This window comes from Eumetopias jubatus, unplaced genomic scaffold, assembly GCF_037043125.1.
Source record: "Eumetopias jubatus isolate StellerSeaLion01/CBP00866 unplaced genomic scaffold, mEumJub1_p1.0 scaffold_7, whole genome shotgun sequence".
Classification (NCBI taxonomy): Eukaryota; Metazoa; Chordata; class Mammalia; order Carnivora; family Otariidae; genus Eumetopias; species Eumetopias jubatus.
Genome location: NW_028274813.1, coordinates 10,296,747 through 10,320,537, shown reverse-complemented (window position 1 = coordinate 10,320,537; position 23,791 = coordinate 10,296,747). Strand labels below are relative to the sequence as shown.

Genomic DNA, 23,791 nt, shown 5'->3' with positions numbered 1-23,791 from the left:
TGCCAAACATCACATGATGCACAGGATGGAGCCCCCCACCCCCACCCCACTCCCCGCCATGGTGAAGAGTGGTCCGGCCCATAACGTGCTGAGACAGAATGATGGCTGTCAAGAAGGCACGTGCGAGACAGCGCTTGGTGATTTGTAACGGCTGGGGATCTTGAAGATGGTCCCAGAAGCAGCAGGACCTGCCTGGAGCCCAGGGTAGGGATTCCCAGTCTACAATGTGCATGTGAATCCCCTGGGATCTTGTTAAACTAAAGACTCTGAGTCCGGAGGTGTGGGATGGAGCCCGAGATCCTCTATTTCCGTCAGACTCCCAGATGAAGCCACCGATGCTGATCCACAGGCCACACTGAGTAGCAGAGACCTCGAGTACCTCGGGGGAGCAAGTGAGTTGATCGAGGGCATGGCAAAGAGGAGGGAAGGGAAGTGCAGGTGGCTGGGAAGCCATGACCAGGTGTAGAGAGGCCCGGTCCTGGCTCCCACTGGGGCACTCATGGGTCACGGCGAATATATCAGTGAATGGCTGAGGAGGCAACTCTCCAACCATGGTTTCCATCGTACTTCCACTGTTTGTTTCTAGGTCTTATGTGAAAATGCATGGCATGTTCAGATCCTGTTTGAGAGATGCTGGGCAAAGCTAAGTGAAATATTGCTCGGTCCTTTCCAACAGCTCCGTGCTTTAAAACCTTAACACGAACTGTAAATCTCTCAGAGGAAAATTTGATGCTTCCCTGGGAAGGCACACCAGTTTCCAATGCTTGCAGGAGCATTCAGCTGAATCCTGCCTAACAATTAAGGTGCGAACGGTCTCCTCTCCCTCCCATCATGGGTCCTGAGACCAGAAGGGTCACAGCCCCCAAGTTGCAAAGGCAGAGAGGGAGGCTGTTGAGATGGGCTCACTGCGTTCGGGAGCAGAGACAGCTGGGGGTTTACCTTAGTGGGAAGGGCTGAGACCATGTGTCAAACTCCTCTCTCATCAGAGCCTCTTCTGTGTCCCTGGCCTTGCCTCTAGGAGGAAGACAGCAGTGGTGTGGCGGCTGCAAGCAGCTGGAGGACATAGCTGTGCAGGTGGTAGAAACACTGGAGCTGGACCCAGCCCGGCCGCTGCATCATGGGCACCAGGATCTTGACCCCCTCGCTCACTGAGAAGGGTCTGATCCCAGTGAGCTTTGGGTCAAAGCGGATTTTCCACTTCCCTGAGAAGAGAGAGGACACCACCAGCATTCAGGGCAGAAGGCATGGGATGGCAGGTGTCTCGTTCATCTGGGAGGTAGTTTGCGAGGGGCTGCTGTGTGCCTGGCACTGTTCTTGGTGGGGGCACTACAGTGGTGCACAAGAGACTGTTGTTGGAGGGGAGCTTCCGTACCAGGGGGAACAAGGGACAAGAAAAATAAGGAAAAATATGTTCGATGGTGGTAGTGCTGAGGAGGACAGGAAATGCCAGAGGGAAGGGAGAGCCTCCCTGAGAAGGTGACATGGAGGAAAGACCCGACAGGGTGAGGGAGTGATGGCATGACAGGGAGAATATCCCAGAGAGCGGGGATGGTATGTGCAAAGGCCCAGTGGCAGGAATGGGTCTGGCATGTTCAAGGGACATTAGGAAGCCTGTGGAGCAGAAGGAGTGAGGGAGAGAGGGTGTTAGGAAGGGAGGCCAGAGAGGGAATGAGGACCATTAATTTCTTCATGTGCAAACTGGAGGTATAACAGCTACCTCATTGGATATCTGTGAGCATTCAGTGAGCTGCTCTCAGTGAAGCTGAGCACAGTGTCCAGCACATAGTAGTTGCTCAGTAACTGTTGGCTATTGGTCTTACTATTATAGGGTTCACTGCAACTCTTCAAAATATGCCACTATTCTCTTCCCTGGTATCAGCTGGATGGAGAAGCTTGAAGGCAGTCTACAAGTAAACCATGGGCTATGGGGCCCAAGGAGCTTTGTCAGGGTTGGGGTGAGCCCACCCCTCCTCCTTTGGAGCTGGCCTCCTGCTTTTCCTTCTCCCCTGGCAGTGGAGGCTCCCAGCCAGGAGTTGAGGGGTCCAGCTCTGAGGGGCCACATGGCCAGCCTTGCAGGGCAGGAAGCGCCGAGAACCAGGAAGCTGAATTTCTGAGCGCTGTAATCTTGACAGTGTCTGGATTCCAGGTGTTATACCAAACAACGTCTCCCATGTGAAGAAGCCCACAGTCTTGTGGGGTTAGAGACAAGTAATCAGAAAACTATGATACTGCATGTTAAGTCTTCAGGTTGAAGAGAGGAACTGGTACCACCAGAACACAGAGGAGAGGCATTTGTCCCCTCCAGTGGCTCTAACCCTCCTGTTCACTGGAGCCCCCCAACTGTCTATGCGCAGCCCACACCTCTTATGAGCTCCAGACCCAAATCCCCACGGGCCATCTGGTCACCTCCATCCAGATGTCCTAGAAACACCTCACACTCAGCATGTTCAAAACGAAAAAATAGTTTTCCCATCGCCACCTACTTTGGGGGATGGTGGGCAGGGTTGCCACACAAAAATCCAGGATTCCCAGTTAAATCTGAATTTCAGAGAAACAAGAAATCATTTTTTAATATAAGTATACCCATGTTTTGTTTTGTTTCTAAATGTGGCAACCCCAGTGGTGGAAGCTGTTAAGGAAGGTTTCCTGGGGGTGGTGACTTTGGAGCTGAGCCCTGACAGGTGGGTAACCAGTGGTGGGGGAAGCGGAGGGGAAGTGGGGAGCAAAGGGGTGGGTGGCCTGTGTAGAGACCTGTAGGCCAGAGGGATCACGCAGTTCCGGAAAGGGGTGTTGTGTCATGTGGCTAGCCTGTGATGCTCTTGGAGAGAGGGAGAGCAGGGAGGGTGACGAGAGATGTGGTTGAAGAGATCAGCAGGGAGCAGGTCACTGAAGGGCCTTGTGGTCTGTCCCAAAGATGTGGAACACGATCCTAAGTGCTACAGCTGGGCTGGGGCGACTTAGAGCTTTTCAGCAGTGGAGTTACAAGGTCAAATGTGGCTGGTGGAATGGTTACCCTGACTGCAGTGTGGAAAATGGGTTAAGGGAGGCAAACTGCAGATAGGAAAGCCTGTTAAGAAGCAGTTGCAACACTTGTGGTAAGAGGTAATGTAGCCTGAATGCGGCTAGTGGCAGTGGAGGGGGAAGGTGGACCAGACTGAAGAGAGATGAAGCAGGAGACCCCACAGGTCGTGGTTCCTGTTTAGAAGGGTAGTGTTGGAGGGAAAAGAGACAGAGGATCGGCCCAGCTTGTGGTGAGACCCGGTTTGGGCAGGCACCCTAAGACTTAGAGGAAAAGAAACAGAAGAGGAGATTTTGGGGGGTGGGAGAGAGAGACAGTGGGAAGAAATCCTTCTTGTTTTGAACATGTTGAACTTAGGGCACTTCTTGGACATTTGGGTAGAGGTGACCAGAGTGTCGGTGGGGGTTTGGGTCTGGAGCTGACAAGAGGTGGGGGCTGGGCATAGAGGTTTGGGGGGTCCAGAGTGCGGGAGGGGAGGTCCCACTGGAAAGCCACGCTTGCCCAAGGAAGATGACTGAGGGAGAACTCTATGGAATGCCATTTTTAACAGACTCCACATGAGAGGGAGGTACACAAAGACGGCAGAAGAGGTAGGAGAACGACGAAAACCATGCCAAGCCCACAAAAGGACAGTGTCAGGAAGGAGAGTCCACAAAATAGAGTTAAATGTAGCAATGCTGTGTGGACACAGAAGAGCAGGGCCCCCTGCTCAACGAGGTGTCCCTTTTTGAGGAGGGGACGGGATGCAGCTTGCAAAACACTTTGGGATGAGCCTGGGGCTCAGAAGACTTGTGTTTGGTGGCATGGGAGGCGAGCTGGGATAGCCCACGTGGGCAGGGCTGGCTTTAGGGAGGTGCAACCTGGCTCTCACAAGGGCCCCGAATGTAGCTTCATGCTCTGTAGTCGCCAACTTGAAAAGCGATTTTTTGAACAAGGGTCCCACATACGCATTCACTGTGAAACACACAAATTATGTAGCTGGTCTGTGTGGGGGGCACTGCGACCTAACTTTTGGTTGCAGTAGGGCTACAGCCTGAGAGGGACCCAGAACGTTCAGGAGAAGGTACCAGAAGAGGGAGGGGCTGCAGGTACAGGGGAGAGAGGAATTAAGTTGTAGAATTCTCAGAGAGGCAGGAAGACAATGGCAGGGAAACAGAAATACTCGTCTTGGACAAAAGACAGATGAACTTTGTTACAAACTGCAGAGGGATCTAAATAATCATTTCTTACCTTTATTTATTTTTTTTAAAGATTTTATTTATTTATTTATTTTACAGGGAGAGACACAGCAAGAGAGGGAACACAAGCAGGGGGAGTGGGAGAGGGAGAAGCAGGCTCCCCACTGAGCAGGGAGCCCGACGCGGGGCTCGATCCCAGGACCCTGGGACCATGACCTGAGCCGAAGGCAGACGCTTAACGACTGAGCCACCCAGATTTCTTACCTTTAAAGAAAATATAATTGACCAGAATCAAGATGGTGTCCGGGTTCAACTCCTGGGCCAGCTTCCTGATCTTGAAGTGGGTCGTCTTGCTGGTGAAGTGGTCCATCTGCTCCCTGGCAATGTGATTGTTCCCAAAGCAGATGAGGAAGACCTCTGTGTGATACAGGTTCTGGGCAATGTCGACAAACCTTTGTGCCAGGTACCACTTCTGGTCCACAAACGGTATGCTGTCCATGTCTGGCCGGCATGCCGCAAGGGGCCGCAGGGAGGCAAGGAGTGGCTGGATGCAGTGTGCATGGACCCCGTCGTCTGGGACCTGGGTGAGGGGAAAGCCCAGACCCTCAAGGACCTGGGTGTGCACTTCTGGCCTGGCTTGGAGAGCCAGCAGGGTGAGGGGAATGGAGAAGCTCAGCAGGGAGAAGATGATGTTCTTGCCTGGGTTCGCAGCCACCATCCGCCTGTACAGGCTGAAGGCAAAGTGGGAATTGTTCAGGAAGGTTGAGGAGGCCGACAGGTCTTGGATGATTTTCTTGGTCAGGAGCCCCTTGGCCACAGGCATGAGGACCCAGCCTGGCCACCAGTAGCCAGAAGAACAGAGTGGGGTGCACCATCCTGGACAAACAGAGACACAGAGCACGGTCATCCAGTCCAGCAGAGCGTGACACCCCGGAACTCTTCCTGCTGCTTTCCTCCTCCATTGAGAGTCCTGGGGTACACAGGCTTTGGAATCAGGTGGGCCTGGGTTCGAATCCTGGCTCTGGAACTGTGTGACCCTTGATGTGAGCCCATAGTGGGTGAAACACAGCAGGTGTTTGGTAAAACTATAGGTCTTAGGGAAAAAAGTCCTAGCTGTACCCTTCAGGCTTCTTTAGATTTTAGTTATAATAATAAATTCTACTTAAAACATAATACTCACAGTATAAACATTCAGCTCCCCACCCGCTCAACCAATCCTGCTCCCCAAAGGTAATCAGTTTTAAGAATTTGGTCTAGAATTTTTTCTTTGGGTCTGCATATGAATTGAATATATGATATTTACACATAGAACATAGTTACATGTATGAATAATTATATATGCATCCTTCAAAATGAAGTGGAATCTCTTTTGCAAATTGTTCCATTACTTGCTTTTTAATTTGATATATGATAGATGTCTTTTACTAATTTGTCAGTAGGCGCACATCATTCCGTTATTTTAATGGTTATATATATTGTGTATGAAGGATTCACTTACTGTAAGTTATTAAATCGGCCTCTATTGATAGGTGTTGATATTTTTCCTGCTCTTTCAAAAATGTTTCCTGAACATCTTTGTATATATATCAAAATGTGAGTGATTTTGTAGAGTTCATTTATGAATTTGGCATGCATATTTGAAATTTTCCTAGGTACTACCAATTTGCCATCCAAAAGGTCTGAACCCATAATGTTCCTACAAACTCGGGGCAAACCTGTCTACGCCACCATGCTCTTTCTGATTGGGTATTGGCATCACTTTATTTTTGACTGTTTAATAGACGGAAATAGAGTGCCAACTTTTGTTGTACTTTTTTGTTGTTGTTCAACTGTCTTTTTTCCCCTTGATTGGGTTGCAGGAAATTCTTAAGTACATAACAGTGGGACTTTGCCAGTCATAGATGCTGCAAAAGTTTTCTCTTGAAGTTTTTTTTTTTTTTTAAGACTTTATTTATTTATTTGAGAGAGAGAGGGAGGGAGGGAGAAAGAGAGAGAGAAAACGCATGAGTGGGGGGAGGGTCAGAGGCAGAGGGAGAAGCAGACTCCCTGCTGAGTTGGGAACCCAATGGGCTCCATCCCAGGACCCTGGGATCATGACCTGAGCCGAAGACAGACACATAACCAACTGAGCCACCCAGGTGCCCCTACTTGCCTATTTTTCTGCCAGTACCATACAGTTAAAAATACATTAGATATTGTGTGAGGCAACTTGCTTTGTTTTCTTTTTTCAAAAATTATCAGGTTTTTTTGTGGATTTATTCCACCAGATGAACTTCAGGAACTGTTTGCAAATTGAAAAAATCCAGATGGAATTTCATTAAGAACTATTAATTTGAGGGCAAACGTCTCTCTTTCTAAAAGTGAATCTTTTAAACCAGGATGCAATATAGCTCTCTAAAAATTGGGACCTTTTAAAATTCATTCCCCTTTCCTGTTACACTTATATCCTAAATTGTATGGAGCATTTATACACATTTTCTGTTGTCATTGCAAATTAGCTCCTGAGCAGGAGCTCCCCACCTCCAGCCATGCTGATGGATCGGGAATGGGCACCTGATGCAGGACAGCCAGACTCTTCCTTCAAAATTTGTACTTGGGACTGAGTGGGCCTTGTCCTGTGCTGACTTCCCTTGTCCCGTGGCTGACTTCCCTGTCCTGTGAGCACGGGAATGGTGATGTTTGTCACCATGGAATGGGAGAAGTGGGCAGCTTGGTCTAGAGAGAGAGGGGTTAGGTAGGCTCCCTGAGAGAGGGAGAGAGAGAGAGGGAACTCCTGGGTTTCCCATGCAACCTAGGTCCTAGTCTGGGGATCAGGGTGCCCTGTCACTCTGTCAGGCTGGGCAGGGGTGGACACCAGCCTATCTCCCCACTATCTTCTGCTGTGGTCAGGTCTCCCCATCTTTGGAGCCCCTGTGCTTTATGATTTGGTAAAATATACCTTCATTCTAAAAAGTTGCTAAGGAAAACTTGGGGTTAGGGCTAGGGTGGGGGTCACTGATGCCCCATTTCTTTTTTTTTTTTTAAAGATTTTAGTTATTCATTTGAGACACAGAAATACAGAGAGAGAGAAAGCATGAGCAGGGAGAGAGGCAGAGGGAGAAGCAGGCTCCTCGCTGAGCCAGGAGCCCGATGTGGGGCTCGATCCCAGGACCCTGGGATCACGACCTGAGCCAAAGGCAGACGCTTAACCATCTGAGCCACCCAGGCGCCCCACTGATCCCCCATTTCTTAAAAACGTCCAGAATCTGAATTTGCCTTCTAGATCAGTGGGAAACTCCATGAAGCCAATAATACAAGTTATATAGTAGGGAGCACTTACACGCTCAGGGCTAAACTCTTTGTGAGTCAAAGTTCAATGAAATAGTCTATGTGCTCATGGCACGTAGTAAGCGCTCGGCAGAAGTTGGCTGTTCCTATTTCTGTTAGGGCTATCTTTCCTGCAGGCTATTCTTTGCTAGCCTTCTGCTCAGATGCCTTGTCTGCCCTTTTCTGCCATGTTTTATGCTCCAAAAGGCTGACCCCCTCTGGACCGGACGGCCAGGCTCTCCTGGCCGCTGACTTCTTCTTGGGTTTGGTCGTGGGTGGGATTGCTGGGCAGGAGAAGAGAGAAGTTTCCTGCTTCAGCTCCATGCCTCTGGAGCAGCTGTGTCCTTCCACCATCTTGGGTCCTTCCAGATAACCCCTCCTCCATGGCTCTGGCTCTCACCATTTCTTCCCTTCACTCCTTCAGCTCTGGATAGGCAAGAGCTCGCTGGTTTTGCTAACCTCTGGGTGTCTCATGAGAGACCCTGCTGTTTTCCCCTCCCATTTTCCCACACCTTCCTATGCTGTCTCTTCATAGAAGTCTCATCCTTTGAACCAATACTCTGAGCAATGCTCTGTTTAATTTTTGCAACAACCCCTGCAAAATTTCAAGTCCCAAGGAGGTGGAGTGGCTTGTTCAAGGTCAACAGCTAGCCAGGGACTGAGCCAGCACACTTGAGTCAAAGTCTGCTGCCCTGCAAGGCTTGATTTTATCCTTCATTGGCTCCCTATTTCTGGACAAGATGACTCTATGATAAGACTCACCTGTGGGTAAGCCACAGGTCCTATGGCATTGATCTGTTCCCTCCCCATATCCTACCCCAGACTACGGCCCATAACTGTGCAGAGAGAGGTATGCCTCAGGAATGAACTGGGAGCCATGGGGGCCAGACATGAGGCTAGGGGAAGGAAATTTTTACTTACAGACTAGGAGTCTGACATATCTGCAGCACCCTCCAGGCTGGCCCCTGTGGACAGGGGTCCTTAGCTAAGGAGAAGAGAGGATAGCCAACATCAACAGCTGATTCTGGCGGTCAGGGAGGCAGAAGCACACAGAAAGGGCAGGTTGTACCCTCCTTAGGCAAATGTTCCAGCCTGTGGCCCGCTGCACCTGTACCTTTTGGGTGCACAATGTGCCGTGCTCACTTGTCCGTGGGGAACTAGAGGAACAGGAAGTGGAGGGTGGCTTTGTTACACTGTCAGAGAGACTAAGGAGGAAGGATGGATGATGCCACATTCTGTAGGGAAAGTGTTTTTTCCATCTTCCCATCCATCCATCCATCTGCTTCTGAAGCACCGTGCTTAACCCTGGGTGGGCACTGAGAGGAGATTCAGAGTGATCTTATTGCTGCCTTCAAGAAGATCGCCTTCCTTGAGACCATGGATGCCTATTGTCTCCATACTCAAATACCTCAGGGATAGGTACTGGGGTGTATGCAACTCTAGACTGGGGAAACCCCGAATTGATGCAAGAATACTGAGTTGACAAAGTTTATATTAAACTAACAGAATTTAACTAGAGTTGACTAAGATTAAGCTTCCTCCACCAGACAGAGTAGAAACTTAAGTACTCAGTGGAAGCTCCTGGAAGGATGTAAACCTGACCTGTCCTTGAGGATGGGCAGAATCCAGGCAACCACACAGGAGGCAGAAGAGATGCTGGCTAAGCAAACTCTGAGTGGTGCCCCAGATGGGCTCAGATTCCGCTGCAGTCACACTGCCTTCCTCCAGTTTGTTCATGTACCTTTGCTCCCTCTTGCCCTTCTCCAGGGCATGGGCAGTGTCTTAATTCCCAAGCAGAAGCCCAAGGCCCAACAGATCAATATTGATATGGTACTATTAATAATAGCAACACATGCAAGGGGAGCTGCCATCTTATTTATTTGTTTAACATTTTCTAGGTGGTAGAATATGTGCTGTACACTAAAGGGACCCTATGAGGAGGCAGTAGTCCTGTTTTGCAGGTGAACCCAGGAAGGATTGAGTAGCTTGTTCAAAAGCAAGGTGCTTGCTGAGATTGAGGCAGGCTTGGCATGCAAAACTATGTGACACCCTGATCAGCATTCTACTATAATAGATGGCTTCCTGAGAACAGGCACATTCTGAGGTTGCTGCGGAGGTTAGAAGAGAATTGGAAAGGTGGTTTGAAGGCTTAATTAGAGGTTGAAAAGAAAGCTATTCATATGGAGAGCTCGTACCTGTCAACACACGCACACACATGCGCACAGAACTAGTCTCCAGTTCAGTCATTTCTTCTAGAGTATCTTTGACATATTTTCCTCTAATGAAATGGCCAGTAGTTTTTATCTGACACATCAATTTTAAGCAATTGGTAGGTGCTGCCAGAGAGACTGAATTCCAAAGGCATTTGAGACTCCCTCTTTCTGTATGAGAGTGCCTTAATCCATTAACCAGAACTGTCTTGGATGTGGGCAGAGGAAGCCAGATGACTTAAAATAATGGAGACACCCAAATCTAGGACCCTGGTGAGGAGGTTAGACATTTGGTCTGGGAGAAGAGGAACTGAAGCAGATGGGCAAGTCAAAATGTAAGACCCCAGACAGTGAAATGTCCCCAGTAATTACCACATGAAAGTCTTGAAAGATGCAAAACGAAGTCATGTCTGTTCTTAGAAAGGAATCAGGCTGGGCAAACAGAGGAACTAGAAGGCATTTTAGAGATCATCTGGCACAGGACAGTAAATGGTTTCCATCCAAGCTGCCATCTTGGATCTATCGTAGTGATTCCCAGAATCTTATTTTGAGAAGGTTTCTGAGGCTGTCTGAATGGAGATGAAAATAGGGCCATGGTTGACTGGTGATGTCTGTGTGGATGTGAGAGCGGAAGAAATTGTGCATGGCTAACTGTTTGTCATTTTCAGTCTAGGACAATGCTCTCATTTGATAGCTGAGGAAGTAGAGGTTGGGAGAGGTAACAGAGACTTACCAAGGGTTACACAGCCCAGAGCAAAGTGAGAATTAGAATCCTTTCTCTTGCCTCACAAGCAAGTATTCTTTCTACTCCAGCACACATTCTGTAAGGATTGACAATAAACCGTAGTCAGTTCTTACAGTGTCTAATATGGAAAAACACCTGATATCAACAGAGTATTGATTTTTCCCTCCACAGTCTTGATGACCGTCACCTGCAGCCATTTGTTTGTTGTACAAACAAGCTTTTGAGCCTGTTTGTTAGTCCTCATGGGGCTTATCTCAATCTTGTCTTTGAATTTTTGCCCCTATTTCTTGAGCACTTACTATGTGCTTAAAACTTTACATGTAACACCTTCATCTTCCCCAAAACCTTGTCTTTGTGAATGAGAAAATTGAGTTCCAGTGGCTTACCCAAGATGGTATAGCCAGGAACGGAACCAGGCTCTAATAACTCTTTTCCCTGGTTGCCATGCCTGGTTGCTTGGGTCACTGTGGGTTTTTTTTTTTTTTTTTTCTTTTTTTACCAACCCTGTCTGGTATCTTTATTTGTGGAATAGTATGGGGTGTCAGAAGTCAACAGTGGCAAAACTCCTTGCTTATAGCCCCATTACTGGACATTAGCTGGTCTTTAGATGCCAGTGGGCAATGACTTCCCTTCATCATCACTCCTTTCTAAGGTAAACATTAGCTTATGGTCAATTCCCAACAACCCAAACCCTGCAGTAGGAAATCTCCCCACTGCCCCAAGCCCTCATTACATCTGTGTCTACTCTAGGAGTTCAAGGTGAAGATCAGGTCTCTGCTAGCCTTCAGGGTGCCTCCCTCAGTGCAGACTAGGAAAAGGCACCCGTTAGTCTGCTAGAGCTGTCATAACAAAGTACCACAAACTGGGCTCTTTAAACAACTGAAATTTATTATCTCACAGTTCTGGAGGCTAGAAGTCTGAAATCAAGCTGTTGGTTCCTTCTGAGGGATGTGAGGGAAGGCTCTGTTTTAACCTTCTTTCCCGGGCTTCTAGATTGACTGTCTCCTTGCTCACATGGTATTCTTGCATTACCTTCATATTGTCTTCCCTCTATACTCATGTCCCAGTGAACAAATTTCCCCTTTTTATAAAGATACCCATCATATTGGATTAAGGCCTACTCTGATGATCTCATTTTAAGTTGATCACCTCTGTGAAGACCCTATCTCCAAATGAGATCACATTCTGAGGTACTGTGAGTTAGAACTTCAACATATACATTTTTGAGGGGGGCACAATTTAACCCATAACAGCATCTCTCTGGTCCATGCATAACTTGGTAAGGAAAAACATTCCACTTTTCCGCACCTCAACATTTTATTATGACAGTTTTAAAACATAGAGTCAAGATTTTTAGAGTGGACAGTTTAAATCTACCACCTAGTTTCTGTCATTAACATTTTACTATGCTCATTTTATCACATGCTCTCTGAAGTAATAGCATCTTTGTGTAAATTTAAAAGGACACTTCTTAGATCAGTTGGATGTCACCTCTTGGCAAGTGTAGCAGGGCCTGGATTTCAGGCCCCGTAATTCCTCCAGCAGGCATCCATGCCCCACTGTCCTTGACCCTGAAGGCAATCCTCCAAATAGGCAGCAGGGCAATAGAATATCTACGAGGCCCTTGCTTCTTTTTACAAAGAAGTTTGTAATTAAAAGTTATTCATTGCATTTACATAGAACTTACACATAGCACAATGGGTAGCCCTGGCCTGGCGTGCGGTTGGGCATTTAGGACAAGATGGTTGGATAAACGATTAACTTAGGATAAGATGGTTGAGTGAAAGATGATTGGTTGACTGAATATACTTTTTCATAAGTTTAGTTTATGTGAACAATGACCAGGAGTCAAAAAAAGTATCCAGACACCAAGACAGGGGGTGCGCTGTCTTGGAAGAAATCCTCCTAGGAGTGGCTTCGATGGCACAATTATTGAAATGGCTCAAGGTGACAATTATCCTGAAGCCCGTTGGTTGGATATTCATGTTGCTTCTGCTGCGTTTCTGCTCCCATTTGGTCCATCGCCAGATATTGCCCTGTCCCATGGGAGGAATCTTCCCTAACATGTAACCATAGGGGATTAAAGCTGCATATTTATGGGGGACTCAGCAGGAGCACTATCTAAGGCCAAGAGAGACTCATTGAAGACCTAGCCCATAAGATGAGCAAAACAATATTTATCAGGGCAGTGACTTTGGAGATTGCTGGTGCTCCCCCAGGCTGGAGATTGAGTTAATATTAACAGACCCAAGGTGATGTGGGCTTGCGTAATCCTTGGCCTGGTCATCTCCTCCCCACCTAACAGTCCCGTTTGTCCACTCTGTCTCTTGCACCTCAGCTGCCCTCCAGTTAATGCCCAGGGACGAGCTTGGAAGGCTGGGTCTCTGGGCAACAGCAGATGGTGCTATCACTCTGAACCAAAAATGTCAAATGCCACTCTGCTGCATCAGCATGCTTCCAGTGGATGCCACTGAGTCTCTGGGTGTAGGGGTATCTGGTGTTTGAATCACTGTCTTTGAGCAGAAGGGCATGTTAGCCCAGAAGTGCAACACACGTATGTGGCAGGGGAGTAAGCTCTCAGACCTCCTTATACCTCACCTTGTCTCGCCAACCAGTTCCCCTGACCGCTGCCCGAGAGAGCTAGCTAAATGCAGTTATGCCCTTGCCACAACCTCACTTAACGACCTTCTCACCCACAGCAGCATTTAGCAAAGTGTATTCCATGGAATCCTAGAGACGATTCATTAAAAGAAGAAAAAAGGGGGCTTTGTGGTCAAATAAGCTTGGGGAAGCACTGCATCTTCTCCCTTCCACTTGGGTGGTAATATTTGAAAGATGCTGAGAAGTCACACTTGTCCAGAGTTTTCCAGACCCATTTCATCAAGGACTCTTTTCACCCATAACACAAACTAACACCACAGAGAAATATCTTAGGGGGAATATCCTCCTCCAAGACAGAGACCCTGCTTCTTTGCTTAAGAGAGAACTGCCTCCTTGAACTTTTCCTTGCCCATCCATCTTCCCAATCTAGCATCCCCTTCCATTTGATTCTTAAATTAATATTTAATACTTTTTAAATATAGAAAACCATAAAGAAGAAAACAAATGGTCTGTGATTCGATTGCCCACATCTTTATATGATTCTGTCAAAATGTAAATCACTTTGCACCTCTGCTGGATTCCCTCTTGGGGCTCCAGGTCACTTAGAACAAAGGCCGGTCCTGGCAGGTGTACAGTATATAAGCCCCCCCACACCCCTAGGCCAGGAACTGCAGTTAGCATCTCTGGCCTCTTTTGCTTCTCTCTCTCTCATACTCTCCCCTGTTCTAGGCACACTACCTCTTTGTTTCCCTTGACCATGCCAGACATCCTACCCCAGGGCCTTTGCATCACCTTATTCTCTATGTCTGGCTGCTCTTCTTCCAGATACCCATGTGGCTTACTTTCTCACCTGCCTTGGGTTTCTCAGTGAGGCCTTCCCTGACCACTCTGTCTGAGCATGTCTCACACCCCAGCACCCCATACCCTGTCCCTGCATTATTTTTTGCTGTAAGACTCATTACCTTCCCCTATTCTATGCATGGTATTGACTTACCAGGATTATCGCCTATCCCTCATCGAGCTCCCGTGGGCAGGGATTTTGTCTGTTTTGTTAACAGCTGCACAGCCAGTGCCTGGCACATAGTAGATGCTTAGTAAATAATTGTTAGAGAAATGAATGTGTGTGTTCACAGGAGAAATCATACTTTGTACACTGTTCTGTATTTTGCTTTTTACCCTATTTTTTCTTTTAAAGATCTTTCCCTCTCGGCCCATATAGAACTAGCCTTATGATTTTGAAAGCCCGCATGACATTCCATTATAGAAATGTACCTTATTTTATGTAACCAATCCCCTATTGGTGGACATTTAGGGTTTTTTTGCTCTTCAGACGATGTTGCAATTAAAAAGAACTTCCCCCCTACATTTGTTGTTTGTAAATATTTTATTTTTTAAGATTTTATTTATTTGAGAGAGAGAGAGCACAGAGGGAGAGAGAGAGAGAGGGAGAAGCAGACTCCCTGCTAAGCAGGGAGCCTGACATGGGGCTTGATCCTAGGACCCTGGGATCATGACCTGAGCCAAAGGCAGACGCTTCACCGACTGAGCCACCCAGGCGCCCCTGTAAATATTTTCATGGGGTAAATTCCTAGCAGTGAAATTCCTGAATCAAAGAATTTTTTTTTCTACTTTTAGCTTTAATAGATGTCACAAAACTATGTTCCCACAAGATTGCACACATTTCTACTCTCCCATCTGTTGTATGAGATCTGTTTTTTTCACATGGAAATCAGCAGAGTATTGTCAACTTTGCACATTTATGCTAATCTGATAGGTGGCAGGTGGCACTCTGATCTGTGTTTCTTAAATTATGAGTAGGGTTGAGAATTCTTTTATATTTCCATTGGCCATTTGTATTTATTTTTTTGTACACTGCCTGTTTAAATCCTTTGCCCATTATTTTACTGGGTTACTTGCTGTCTTCCTTATAGATTTGAGAGAGTTCTTTAAAGTTAAAATGATTCTTTGTCATACTGGCTAAAAAATTTCTGATCTTTGGCTTTATGGCATTTTTTTTGTAGAGCAGTTGGATATATATATATATTTTTTAACGAATTGATGTGACATTATCATTAAAACCATAGAATTAGGAGTAACAGCTAACGTGTCAGGAATTTCACTGGCTTATTTAGAAAATGTTGGTCATACATTATCATTACTATCAAATTTTAAACGAATTTGCATCATGTTGTCTTTCATTGTGAAAGACATCTTACCATTTTGAAGTGTACAGTTCAGCGGTACTAAGGACATTGATGTTGTTGTGCAACCATCACGACCATCCGTCCCCAGAGCTCTTCCCATCTTGCAAAACTGAAACTCTGTCCCCAGTAAACAGTGCCTTCCCATCCCCTCCTCCCCTCGCCCCTGGCCCCCACCATTCTGCTTTCTGTCTCTGTGACTTCGATGCTCTAGGTACCTCACAGGAGTGGAGTTGTACAGTACGTGTCCTTCCATGACTGGTTTATTTCACTTTCTCAACTATGTTAAGTAGAAGAGGCCAAAGCAGGCATTTGGGACTTGCTCCTGAAGAAAACATTCAGTCTTTCCCCATTGAGTCTGACGTTAGCTGTGGGCTTCCCATACCTGGCCTTTGTGATGTTGAGGGTAGTCTCTTTATGTTCCTCCTTTTTTGAGTGTTTTTATCACGAAAGGGCGTGAAATTTTGTCAAATATTTTCTCTGCATAAACTGTGACAATCATATTTTTTCTCTTCATTCCATGGACGTGATGTATTGTATTGATCGATTTCCGTATGTTATCCCAGGCTTGCATTCCAGGGATGAATCCTGCTTGGTCCTGGTGGATGATACTTCTGCTGTGCTGTTGAATTGTCTTTGCTAGTGTTCTGTTGAGGAGTTTTGCATCCATATTCATCAGAGATGTTGGTCCGTGGTTTTCTTTTCTTATACTGTCTTTGTCTGGCTTTGGTATCAGAGTCATGCTGGCCTCATAAAATGAGTTAGGAAGTGTTCCCTCCTCTTCCATTTTTTTGGAAGAGTTTGTGGAGGATTTGTGTGAATTCTTTTTTGTTCCAATACCGTGATTAACAGTTCTATCCATTACTCAGTGCTCACCATGATAAGTGTGGTCACCATCTGTCCCCATACAACATTATAACAATATTATTGACTGTATTCCCTATGCGTACTTTCATATCCTTGACTTATCTATTTTATAACTGGAAATTTGTACCTTTTAATCCCCTTCATCTATTTCATCCATCCCCTTATCCCCCTCCACTCTGGCAGCAACCAGTTTTTTCTCTGTGTTTAAGAGTCTGGTTTTTGTTGTTGTTGTTTTTTTGTTCATTTGTTTTGTTTTTAGGTTCCATGTATAAGTGAAGTCATATATATTTGTCTTTCTCTGTCTGACTTATTATTTCACTCAGCATAATACCCTCCAGGTCCATACATGTCATCAAAAATGGCACCCCACCATTCTTTTTTATGACTGAGTAATATCCCACTGTGCATGTATACCACATCTTCTTTATCTATTGAGCTATTCATGGATACTTGGGTTGCTTCCATGTTTTGGCTATTGTAAATAATGCTGCACTAAACATAGGAGTTTATATATCTTTTCCAATTAGGGTTTTCATTTTCTTTGGGTAAACATCCAATAGTGGAAATACTGGATTGTATGATATTTTTATTTTTAATTTTTTGAGGAACCTCCATGTTGTCAATGGCAGCACTAGTTCGCATTCCCACCAACAGTGTACAAGGATTCCTTTTTCCTTGTCTTTTTGATACTAGCCGTTCTGACAGGTGTGAGGTGATATCTCATTGTGGTTTTGATTTGCATCTTTTCACGTGTCTGTTGGCCATCTGGATGTCTTTGGAAAAATGTCTACTCAGGTCCACTGGCCATTTTAAAATTTAATACATTGTCTTTTGGTGTTGAGTTGTGTAAGTTCTTTACATATTTTGGATATTAACCCCTTATCGGATATGGCATTTGCAAATACCTTCTCCCACTCAGTAGGTTGCCTTTTTGTTTCGTTGATGGTTTCCTTTGCTATGCAGAAGCTTTTTATTTTGGTGTGGTCCCAATGGTTTATTTTTGCTTTTGTTTTTCTTGCCTGAGGAAAACTATGTTCCTAAGGCTGATGTCCAAGAGATTACTGCCTATGTTCTCTTTTAGGAGTTTTACAGTTTCAGATCTCATATTTAGGTCTTTAATCTATTTTGAGTTTATTTTGGCATATGGTGTAAGAAAGTGGTCCAATTTGTGTGAATTTGTGTGAATTCTTCTTTAAATGTCTGGGAGAATTCAATAGTGAGGTCATGGAGTCTTAGGCTTTTCTTTGTTGGGAGATTTTGATTATTGATTCAATCACCTTCCTAGCCTTGCCTCTTTCCCTCTTTGCCTGTTACACTTCTACCAAAATCTAAATAATTAACTAGGTGTCCTGTCCCACTTCCCAAGAAGCCATCTCCTGTCATTGCTCGCTTTCTATGTCTGCTTATTAAACTGTGGGTTTCAGCCAACATTTCACCTTGCCTAGCACAGTGCCTGGACAGTGTGCATGCTCAATGCATATGAACTAAGTGGATACATGAACACTTGTTGTGACCTGGATTCCACACATATAAAGGGAGACCTCAAGACAAGAATATTAGGGATGTGCTCATCACACTCATGCTTGGGCAGGTCCACCATTCTCTAATGTCATCTAGGGAGGGGGCCTGGCCTGGGAGGGGATGGTCATTTTTTGCATGGGGTTCACCATCTTTCCCATGAAGAGGGGAACGTTGGTGTTCTCATCCTTGATGATGACTAAGAAGGGCTTGTTGAACTGGATGGACAGATGCTTAGACCAGATGCTCTCTTCTGAAGGGGTGGCTCCAGAATATTCTGTCACATTCTCATCGAAGCTCAGCACAACCTTATGCATGGCCTGGAAGGGAGAGACACAGGGGCCTACTGGAAGCAGAGACAGGCTGCACCAGCCCCCACGCAGAGCTGGGACCAAGGCCAATGTGATGAAATGAGAGCTGTCATGGGGGTTCAGGGAAGGGATCTTTCCAAATGCCCGTCAAGGACCTGGGTCTTTCTAGCACTTCGTTGAAATAAAAATGAAAATAATGACAAATAAGCAGAATTGCTAGTTGGGTGTCTGCCATTTGAGCATTTTTATTAAAGGATCACAAAATTTACAACTGAATCATCATGGTGTATATAGTAGAAAAAATATGACTTTCCATCACAAGGACCTGGGTTTAAATCCCATTTTCCCCACTAACTAACTGTGTCACCTCAAGGAGATGACAACTCATCTTGAAACCTTGGTTTCCTAAAGGGGAAGATGAGAGCTATCCAATATGGACTCCCAGGACCACTAAGGTGCTTCATGTGAGGAGCCCTGTTCAGTGTAGGTGCTCAGTAAATGTGTGTGTGTGTGCATAACGTATGTGTGTGTGAGAAAGGTGTGTGAGTGTGTGTGTGTGTGTGTGTGTGTGTGTGTGTGTGTGTGAATGGGGACTAATAAGTCAGAGTTCTTTAGCTGGTAATTATGGGCTCCTTCAATAGGTCATGTTTACCCAACCGCCTCAAGGACACTTCTCCTTAACCTTTTCCTCCCCGGGGGCTGGCCCCTTTTCTGTGCCTCATTATCATACTCAGGCCTCTCTCCTCACCTGGCCTGTCCTTCCACAACCACAGCCTCCCTCCCTACAGGCAACACACAGGCCTTCACCACCTTCTCCAGCCCTTGCCTGACTCCACCGGTGGACCCTACTTCTCCATCCTCACCAACCTGCTCAGTCTCCCTGGGAAGCCGCCCACAACCCCAGCAGGGAGACTTCCCTGTGATTCGTCTTCCTTGGCTCCTGCCTTGTTTCCAGTATCAGATGTCAAGTGCCCTGGGGCCCCGGACGTTGACAGGGACCTTCCCTGTGCCTGGTCCACACCAGGCACTCAGTTCCCAGCCAGCCATGGGGCTGCAGTGGTGTCTTTGGTCACCTGCCACTCTCCTGAATAAATGTCATCTTTAGGCAAAATCACTTGTTAACTCCGACTCTGTGATTGGCCAGTAGCTCCTGGGTCCCAGACGCAGGGGACAAAAGTTCTTTGAAATCCCTGAGCCCAAGCCTGTCTTGGTAAACATGGGTCCGTCGAGGCCCAAAGAAGGGAAGGCCCTGGCCAGAGATGACCCAGAGGGTCAGTGCCACCAGCGCAGAAGTCCCTAATGTGGCAGAAGCCCGTGAGGCCCCTCCTCCACTGTCACCTGCCCACATTCCAGTCCCAGTGGCTCCGGTGGCACTCCTCAGGGACCTCGGTCCGCAGGTGCGTCTGTGTCCCTTTGTCCTCCCCCAGACCACCTCTGCGCTGTGGTCCCGTACACGCTGTGGCACCTTCTGACCCACGGACGCCAGGGACAACTCACCTTGGACAGCTTCAGGGGCCCTTGCTCCGTGATCCCCGAGAGCTCAGCCTCGTTGCTGAAGACTTTGGTGATGCCCATTTTGCTCAGGACGGTTTTCAGATCATAGGTTCCCGAAATGGACAGTTTGGGCAAACGTAAACTGGCAGACCTGTCATGACAGGAAACAAGGGGATTTCACACATGGAGTGTCTCGTTTCTGGCTGTTTCTCCCTCCCACAGGGGGACGGGCGGTGTGCATGGGTTTATTCTATTTCTCGTTCCTCCAGCCCCTGGGGCCAGAGAATGTAGAGTCACAGGGATGAGCTTGTCCTGCAAAGTCTCAGGGGCTGCCTTCTGCCTCCTCTGAGCAGCCCTCGGGGCACTCCACTGGGGAGTGGTGGGGGAGGGAGTCTCCAAGGACACAGGACTTTGGCCTCCTCCCCGTGGGCACTGTCCCTCTCATGGAGCCTGGCTGGTGCCATGTGAGTGACGCGGGCCTGTGTCCGGGACACTGGGTCATGCGCAGTTGTGCGGTCCATGGGATTGTGGGTCCACCCTCCTTCCCTGCGGCCGGGCCCGACGTGGCAGCACCCAGGTTGGCCCTGGACCGGGAAGCACCATATGTTAATGACCCTGAGGATGTTGGAGAGTTGGTTTCCGGAGACCTTGTCCTCCAGCTGCCGCATCTTCCTGGGGCCAGGCAGGATCAGGAAGGCGCTGACTCTGCCTCGGCGCGCTTCCTCAGCAGTCAGCTGGCGAGCTCCCGGTCCCAGGGCAGGTCAAACATGCCCAGGCGCTGGATCATGGGCACCTTGATGGTGGTCTTTTCATTCACATGGAAGTCTCCTTCCACCATGCGCTCAAACTTGAATTTATCCTTCCATTTGCCTGCAAAGTCGAAGGTGCACATCAGCCAGGATGGGAGAAGGCTGGCATAAGTGTGCTAGAAGGAGTGCCCAGGTAAGGCTTTTCTCTCTGAGGCTCAGCCGCACCAGCTGTAAATTGGGGCTACAAGGACCCCATCAGGGGACTGAAGGGCTTTGTGGGGCTAAAGTGAGGCTAGAGGAGGTTTTAGAATTTATATATCACAGAGGCTACATGGCACAGAGCCTGCCCACATTCCAGTCCCGGTGTACAGAGCAAGCATTTTTACCTGGATTTTATGTTTATCTTAGATGGCCTGAAGATGATTAATGAAAATTATTAGGTGTATCTGGAAGCTCCCCAAGTCCTACTTGGGCACCTCCCTGTCCAAGTCTCTCTGCCCCTTGTTAGTGGGCGGTTCTTATCATTCAGGGAATCACTCTCCCCCCGACTCCAAAGCTTTCCCTGGATCACCGTGCGGAATGCAGATGCCTGGGCAGCTCCTCCCCACCCCCCACCCCCACGCCAAGACAGCGGCCCCATCCGGGCAAGTCAGAGTGGGAGGGTGCCCCGGGGACCCCTGCACCCAACTCTCCCATTGGACAGAGATGGAGACTGAGGCTGGAGAGGGGCCAGACCCACCAGAAGCCCCACAGCGGAGCTGGGACCTAAGACATACTGATTCTGGCCTGAGGCTCTCCATTGCACTGTTGTCTCCAGAATGAGGAGCCGGCAAAGTGAAGGAGGCCATGCTGGCCTCGTCTTTCCTCCCCCACCAGGCCATCTCCGTGGGGTGTTCCACTACCTTAGAGTGCCCTCCGTGGCCCACAGGCCCCCCACATTGCCATCCCTCAGGGAGGAGGCCAGGCTGAGATTCAAGTTCAGTTGAGCACCTGTTACATGAGCCTGTGGTCCTGTGTTCTTTGTAACTTGTTCAGTCCTCACAGACACCTGACAACAAGGGTATTAGTATGTCCCTGTTACAGAGGGGAAACCTCAAAGTGGAACGATGATTGCCCACAAAGAGCTAATAATCAGTGGGGGAAGGATTCCAACCCTGGTGCTTCTGACTCCAAAGCCGTCCCTCCTCTCACTGCACTGGAGTTATCAGCAGTTGTGTTCCAAGAAACCCCAGTCCCTTCATACACTCTGCTAAAACTGCCCATTTTACCGCCCTCCCTGGTAGGGATCAACAAGGCACACTAGGACATTAAAGGCTCTGAAAAGTCCTGCAGAGAAGATGACTGTCCCACCCATCAGCACCTGACCTTAGTTGATCGAGGAAAGTATGACAGTGGTTGTGTGTGGGATACTATGAATAACAGCTGCAGACATGCCCTGCCATACTCCTTCCCACACTGCCAAGGAAAGCTTACAAAGTGAGTGTTTAAGAATATTTTTGCGTGTTTCCTTTAGAACCAGCTCATACTGGTGGTAAAGCCTACCATGAAAGAAAATGTAATTCACCAGAACAAGAGTTGTGTCTTGTCAAGATCTTGGACCAAATCCCCAATTTTTCCTTGGGTTTCCTTCTCTATATACTGGTTGATCTGTTTTGTGGCCTCCTCAGTGTCTCTGAAGTTGATGGAGAAGTGGGACAGCTTCGTGACAGCCTCCAAAAACTTACGCACTTGCTTCTGATTCTTATCGACGAATAGTATAGTTCTGCTGGGCAGCTAGAACTGGCTGTCTGACAGGTTGAGGGTGCAGAGGAAATGCTGTAAGCCTTTGTGGACAGTGGCCTTAAGTGTCTCCTTGAAGTTAAAATCTAGGCCCTATGGGATCTGGGTGCGAGTGTCACCTTTGGTCCCCAGGGAGACCTTCGCAAAGGCCACCACGATGTTCACTGGGGAGAAGATGATGTTGTTGTTGGACTGATGGGCCAGTCCATGGTACAGGCTGAAGGCAAAGTTGGCCAGTTTGGTGGCTATGTTGGGGAAGGGGGCATGCTGATGGAGCTTAGAATCCTGCCTGGATGTGTTCAGGGAGCCGGGAACCTGATAGCATGTCAGAAGGAGGAAAACCCAGGCGCTGGAGGATGGCATTGTCCTGCAAGAGAAAGAGGAGGGGCACCACGCCCGAGTCAGGCCACACGGTGAGTCCCCCGGCCACTGACTGACCCCAGGTGGAGCGTCCAGAGTTTACTAAACCTCTACTATGTGCCGGCGCTGGGCCAAGCACTCTCCTACGTCCTCATCACGCAAGGACAGAACAGTAGCAAAGACTTTACAGGGCTCACCACGTGCCGAGTCCCATTCTAGGCACTTGGCTGTCTCAGCTCATTGTCCTCTCGTGATGACCTGTGACCTAGGGCACAGGACCGTTGCCCATCCACAGAGGAGGAGACCGAAGGCCAGAGAGGTTGAAGCCACCTGCCCAAGGCCACAGAGCAGGAAAGTAGCAGGAGCAGAATCACAGACCCGGGCCGTCTGGATGGGAGTCCATGCTCTTGATGGCTGCCTACTTCCTGCAGTGGCCCTGTGTGCAGGTGTCACAGATCCTGTCTCACATAAGGGGAAACTAAGGCACAGGAAGCATAATGTACGGGTGCACGATTACCCAGGAAGCATATCAGGTCAAGTGCAGGGATGCCTGGATCTGGAATAGTCCCCCATTTGCCCCCATTGACATGATGCTGCTGCCCAGAGGAGGTAAGATCTTGCCCAACGACACACAGCCAGAAACCCATCCTGGCTGATGGTGGCCCAGACTCTGCCTGACTCCGTACACTTCATCCCCCTTTCCTTGCAGCTGCTACAACCCTCAGAGTAGGGGCATCTTAGCCTGGAGTGGATTAGGATCTGACCCTATAATGTTCTGGGTCTGGGGCATGAGGCTGACAAAAGCGCTGCGGGCCCTTAACCTCAGGGCACTCAGAGGCATTTACTTTTGTTTCAATGACTTGAGGCTTGGAGAGTCGTTCCTGAACTTTCTCAAGGCCGCACGGCTGGTCAAGCAGCACTGGCCCCAGACAGGTCTGCAAGCTTCTGGTCCGGTGCTCTGTACTCAGAAATGCTCACCTAATACTTCCCTCTCTGAAGCGGGAACGTGGCTGCTTCTGAGGGCTGAGCACACCGGGAGTCAGGGCTCTCGAGCTCAGTACCATTGACGTTCTGGGCTGGAAGATTCCATGCTGGGAGCGGCTGTCCTGTGCATTGTAGGATGTTCAGACGCATCCTAGACAAAACATGATGCCAGTAGCAATCTCGCGACTCCTACGTAAGACAAACAAAAATTCTTCAGACATTGCCCAGGGTCTCCTGGGGTCAAAGTGCCCTTGTGCAGGGGGAGGAGGGGTTCAGAGCACATGGCCCACTTGGAAGGCCTCATTTTTCCAAGTTGGACAGACTTTTCTCATTTCAGAGCAGGTCTGGGTCCACTGAGTCCCGGCTTGGCTCACTGGGGCCACGGCATTCACTGGACCCGGTGAGACGGAGGTGTTCATGCTCCTTGGGTGAGGGCCCTTTCTTAGCGGGGGGTCCCAGGATTCTGCTG

At 48.1% G+C, this 23,791-nt stretch overlaps 1 protein-coding gene and 1 pseudogene across 1 annotated transcript; both read right to left on the bottom strand.

Moving 5' to 3' along the window:
* Positions 1 to 1,014: 1,014 nt before the first annotated feature.
* On the bottom strand, positions 1,015 to 5,020 carry LOC148163851 (alpha-1-antitrypsin-like protein CM55-ST). The gene is made up of 2 exons (XM_088024988.1): positions 4,462 to 5,020; positions 1,015 to 1,202 (listed from the first exon to the last, which is right to left on the bottom strand). Exons 1-2 carry the CDS (start codon positions 5,018 to 5,020, stop codon positions 1,015 to 1,017), a joined length of 747 nt encoding a protein of 248 aa, XP_087881114.1.
* A 12,720-nt stretch (positions 5,021 to 17,740) lies between these two features.
* On the bottom strand, positions 17,741 to 22,341 carry LOC114204672 (alpha-1-antitrypsin-like; annotated as a pseudogene).
* Positions 22,342 to 23,791: the final 1,450 nt, after the last annotated feature.